At 42.4% G+C, this 6,000-nt stretch overlaps 1 protein-coding gene across 1 annotated transcript in view; it reads right to left on the bottom strand.

Annotated features, from left to right (window-relative positions):
• Positions 1-3,473: 3,473 nt before the first annotated feature.
• sv2a (synaptic vesicle glycoprotein 2A) overlaps positions 3,474-6,000 on the bottom strand; it is a gene marked incomplete at both ends in the record, with an annotated part of 24,981 nt that continues 22,454 nt past the window's right edge. Inside the window, 3 exon segments of the mRNA XM_080540624.1 lie at positions 3,474-3,657; positions 4,607-4,766; positions 5,468-5,674. Of these exon segments, the coding sequence (XP_080396750.1) occupies positions 3,474-3,657; positions 4,607-4,766; positions 5,468-5,674 (551 nt within the window).

The raw sequence follows: 6,000 nt of genomic DNA on the forward strand, positions 1-6,000 counted from the left end.
ATTTTATTTTACATATTCATATCTCGATCAGAGGGTTTGATAACATAGTGTCGACTCTATTAATATATTATCTGTGTATTTCGATTGATCTTATTTTACATATATCTATATCAGATTTTTTTTGATGATGTAGAGTAAACTCAAGACATACAAAAATATTTGGCAATAATCAATGAGAGTTGTTACTCATGGCACAATAGATAATCTGTTTCTAAACCAGTTTGGATGCCGACCACTACGTGTCAATGGGCCACAGTAGGATGTGATGGGAGAGTTTCCATTTGCGTTTGGTGTGGAGAATGTGGTGACGTAGCTTTAAGCTCCATAAATATGAGGGGGGGTCCTACATTACACATATGCATACAGTTCTGTTTCATGGTAACGGACACACAGTAAGGTGGGCGGTTGTGCAGTAACATGGCAGTGCTCTACAACTTGCTGTGTTGAGTGTTCAGTGAACTGTTCACAACTGCATGTTCCTAATCATTTGATCGTTCGGTAGTTTGTTAAGAGGTTGGACTTTGTGCTTATTGTCGACAACTGCTATACCTTTTGTTAAGCACCATGTGCTACAGGAGGTTTTTCTAAGTGTCAAGTCTCCCAAGATTGAAGTCGTTGAAGAAAAACAAGGCTTTAACAACTGTTCATGTACATCTAGGTACATTAGATGCAGTGGATTGGTCTCTAGCCAGAACGGTGTAGTCTACATATGGCTGCTATCCTACAAAATGGCAGTTTAGAAGTATAACGGTATATCCCTTGTTTCAGGATCAGTGCTTTGTTATTTTTAATCTGTTTGTTGCTGTTGTTGCTGCAATTGTGAACATATCACATTTGGATAATGTGAGAATTTGACATATTTTGTGGTTTGGTACCACACCAGTGTACAGGAAGCTTGTGTACTCAAAGCAGAAATGATGCATCAACTATGCAAACTACCATCCCCAACGCAACATCAAACTACCATCACCAACGCAGCCTGAACTGTAAGAACCCGTCCTTATTTATAAAACCTTTTGATTACCAATCGCTAAAATGTATCTCAACGCAAAAAAATTGCCTTTTTCCCTCCATCTATCCAAATGTGCTATGCCACTTTAAAGAACAGAAAGACAGGGGGGAAAAGAATGGAAAAAATGAAAGCTCTACAAATATCTCCTATTTTAGTGCTTGGTGAATCTTTACCACAAACACTCTAATTGTTAAGACTGTTCTGTTCTGATCGTGAGATCAGTAAAGCAGCTTTTACATGTATCACCGCATCAGTTAATCAGATCAAATAATCAATAACACAACAAATAAACAAGCTATCAAGCATCCAATATATATAAAAAAATAAAATAAAAAAGTTAAATTAAAGAAATGAAATAAAAATAGAACATAAAAGTTCAATATTGCACATACGGGTTCAATATTGCACAAACAAATAAACACAAACATTCAACATTCACATAAATAATCAGTGTTGGGCTATGACGTACAGGTATGACAATGTGTAGGTGTTTCAAATCAGTAGGTCTACTCATTGTATGTGCTTATCAGATAAAAGCTGTCCATTATTTAAAAGTTCCTTTCCTGTGTGAACATCATCATCTAGACTTTTTTCCTATCTGAACTTTGATTATGCCCTAATGTACAGTCTATTGTATGTAGGCTATGTAGTTTACAACAATATCTACTAAAAACCTTTCCACCATCTTGTGCTTAGTTACATCTTCCTAAAGTGTTCTGATGTTTTCCATCAAAATCATTGTCTCAAAGAGGATGTACTGAGGCTTGTGCAGATGGTACCCTACTGAAGAAAGGATTGTTGTGTGCATTTCTGTTTTATAATATCATTCATCCAAAATTTGCTGTAGTTTCTGACTTAAGGTAAAACAAACAAAAAATAAACCGTCTGTGAAATATGAAATCTAAGTTGCGCCCATTAGAATGGACTGGAGTGTGCTGAATGCGAGAACGTTCAAATAAATCGGTACGGATGGCAGAAACAGCTGATTTGTATCAAGGTGGTATGCTTTCTCATGTGAAGGACAGAGATTCAAAGAATTGCATGGATGTAACATTTAACATCTGACTAATTGATATACGGCAACATGAAACACCTCATTTGTCATTTTCATATTGAATTCTAGCACATTTTCCGATGAATTTTACGCACATACTTCATTACATGCAAAACACTTTCCAAAAACACATTTTGAAAGAGCAAAACATACAGTATGACTACGATGGGTACAAAGAAAGCATCGGTACTACAGGATACATGATGACTGAACTGCGGGCTTATCAATGTTTTCATTATCAAGTTGTGACAATATTAACAACATTTGCACTGTCAAACATGGAAGATGTTTGAGACCAAAGGCTCACCACCTTTAAAATGGACACGGCAAACAACATGGGGCGGCGCAATTTCAACGTTGTCCATCAAAGGAGGTTTCTCCATTGATATGAGAGACCTCTTGTGATTGAGTGAGTTAAGATGACAAAGAATGATTTAAAGGGAGAAAAGCTCAAAAGTTCACTTTGTCGACTGTCACATTCAAACCGAAACGAAAGCAAAACCTGGAATGTTCTAATATCTATAAAAATGGCAGTTATTCTGTACACAAACACAAGACCTTAGGAGGTAAAGAATGAGGACAGGTCTTGGTTAACAAAATGCCAAGAAGATGTCTTGGTTTTACCCATTAAGTCAAAAATGCTTCAAATCAGGGCATAATGTATCATTTTTGACTTACATGACCTACATCAGCAATGTAAACCCAGAGAGAGATGAGAGGTGAAGCTGAGCTGGTCAGAGAAATAGGATGTGGCAACGTGGCATTACTCTGAAGTGGATGTCTAGTGCTCGTTTAAACTGGGGGCGTATTCACATGGCTCTATATTCTAGTTCCAGATCCCTCCCCTGTAACCCCAGGTTGTTAGATGTACTGTAAGGGAAGTGGATCTAACCTTGTCCCCAGCCTCCTCAGGATTGTGCTGGAAAAACAAACGCATACACCCAGTTACTCTAACGAACACGTACACGGATTAAATCTGCTCTGTATTTACAATGCAATCAATCGTGAGCTTCTATTGGCTTTTTTTTTTGGGGGGGGGGCCAAGTTTGGTTGCCTTTCCCTTACTCTTATCGACTCGACGCCTATTCACGGGGGGGAATCACATTCGAGCAGCCGCGGCATAGTTCCACTGATTTTAATAGTATAGAGATGTGTCTATTTTAAAACACTACTTCCAATATCAGGCAATCCATAATATATACAGCTTTAGTAGACCTGTGCCGCTACCGCACTGAAATGACTCCAGGAAACAGGCCTTACATGAGGGACTTATTTCTAGAATTCTCTGGGGTTTACAGGATAAAGGTAAGGGGGGGGGGGGGTTACTTCTCGGGCTGCTTGTTCACAGTGTGGCTACCTCTTCGGGGACTGACCCCCACGATGCTGCCCCCTGGGGGTGGCGCCACACTATTGCAGCACCTGGCCCCGCGTCTCTGGTAGCTTGAAGGCCAGGAAGCTGCCGGCCGCCAGGGCGCCCGAGGCGAAGAGGATGGGCACGGCCTTGGTGATGCCCACGAAGGAGGTGAAGATGCTGATACCCAACACGGCCGCCAGCTTACACAGGGCGTTGAGGAAACCGAACGCTGTGCATCTGGGAGGAGAGAGAGAGAGAGAGAGAAAGAGAGAGAGAGAGAGAGAGAGTGAGAGTGAGAGAGGGGGGGGGAGAGAGAGAGAGAGAGGGGGGGGGGAAGAGAGAGAGACAGAGAGAGAGACAGAGAAAGAGATAGTGTGTGTGTGAGAGAGAGAGAGACAGAGAGACAGAGAGTGTGTGAGAGAGAGAGAAAGAGAGAGAGAGACAGAGAGAGAGAAAACAGTGTCAGTTACACCGAACCTATTCAAAGATTGGAAGTCGACAAGAAATGTTTAGGTATGGACTGAGCACTGCACGGGCCATGATTGGCCACAAGGGGGAGCTATAGAGCTAAACATTACAATATACAAGATAGAAAATACACAGTATATTATCCTGGGCCTAGAGAAACAATAAACACCCTTATAGAATATGCTTTGGGTGAACTAGGTAGCTATCACAATGATGTTTGATGTATGGAGAGGATAATGTATTCAATCCACTCTGCATACTGGATTTACTACACTGGGATGACATATCGATTTACAGGTAAAGGCAAATAAACATATAAAGACACTGCAGTGCTCATTTAAGCCATGAGGTGGCAGTGTGGAGATTCCCAGCCTCAAACGTACCACTAATACACTACTGCCTCCAACATTATAGCGTATCACACCAGGGCACCACGTCTGACAGCACACAATGACATCTAAGCAGGCTCACGTGACCAGCAGAGGGCTGGTGGAGAGAGAAATCCTAGGACAGGCTCGTTGTAATGGCTGGGATGGAACGAGGAATGGTTTCAAACACATTCGGTCCCATTCCTTATTCCGTTCCATCCATTCCAATAAACCTGTCCTCTGATTTGACCCTCTACCACCATCCCTCCCCTGCATGTCTCATCCTGATCCTCCACAGTGTTATGAAGGCTTTCGTGTCTGCATTAGAAGGGTCCCCCCCCCACCCCTACCTCTTGTCGGAGGGGTACAGCTCCACAGTCAGCACGTCCAGGGCATTCCAGGAGGCGATGCTGATGCCCCCGAACAGACAGAGTAGAGCGATCATGGCCGACTCGCTGTTGCCAAACGACAGGAAGAAACAGCTGACACAAGAGATCACACTGGAGCCCGCTGGAGAGAGGGAGAGAGAGAGAGAGAGAGAGAGAGGGGAAGAGAGACAGAGATAGAGAGAGAGAAAAAGGAGGAAAGGGATAGAGGGAGATGAGCGAGAGAGAGGAATAGAAAATCAGAGAAACACAGAGGAATTGTTATCAAATAAAAGCCGATTCTACTCGCTGCTAAATGTTTGTTTTCCATTCATTTAATTCTACACACTGGAAATAACTGTATTTGGACCGTGGTGGCTCACAAACCAATTCTTCCATCGGCCATTTAGTGAGCACGGTACATTTCTATCTTCAGGTTACTGTAACCCTCCGTAGGTTAACGCTAGAACAGTCATGGGTGGGGTCAATTTGACCAAGTGTGTATTTTTTTTTAATATACCTTTACACTTGATCAAATTTCAAGACCCTCCTTTCATGACCTTTCCTAGATATGTGCGTTCTACCACCCAATATCCTTACATTTTCTAAATCACATCAGGATAAGCTAGTATAAAGCTATTTTACAGTTTTTCTGTGTCGGGGGCAGGCTAATTTACAAGACGCGCCAGCTAGTGGTCTTTGTGTGTAAGTAGCAGCTTCCCATTCTAAAGACTACGGTCATGGCGGCGCTAAGAGTAAAGAAATAGGCAGGGCTGTCCTAGTGTTAAAGACAGGAAGCAACATGCCGGGGTGCACAATCACACCGCCGCCTTCTCGCTGTATTACCCAGCATCCTTAGACGTCCAATCTTATCCATGAGAAGCGCCGACACAATGTTGCCGGGCAACACGGCGAGGGTGCCCAGGAAGCTGACAAAGTAGATCATGTAGGCATTATTCTCGTCACTGAAGTCGCTGAGCATGCATCCCTCTTTGTTGTGGAGGAAGGTGCTGTTGATGAGTTTGCTGTTGATAAGCCTGTACTTGAATAGATCTGGAAGGGGGGGAGGGGAGAAGAGGGGGGAGAGGAGGGAGAGGGAAGAGAATGGAGAGGTTGATTGGTTAGATTTGAATGGATAGGTGAGTTTGATCTTGATTGCAACGGGGGGTAGTGGGATTTTTGTGTTTCTGGTTTTGTCACATGGAGTGAACAACTCAACTGCAAAGCTCACTGCAATAAGCAGTATTTCACAAAATAGGTATCCCATATTCAAGGCTGAGTCCTCACTTGATATATGCATGAATTATTCAAACATGTACACAAATCTACAATGATCTATGCAGAGGATCAGGTCATATGCACGTTTTTAAAATGATATG

The sequence above is a fragment of the Nansenia antarctica genome, assembly GCF_963989245.1.
Source record: "Nansenia antarctica genome assembly, chromosome: 10".
Lineage (NCBI taxonomy): Eukaryota > Metazoa > Chordata > Actinopteri > Argentiniformes > Microstomatidae > Nansenia > Nansenia antarctica.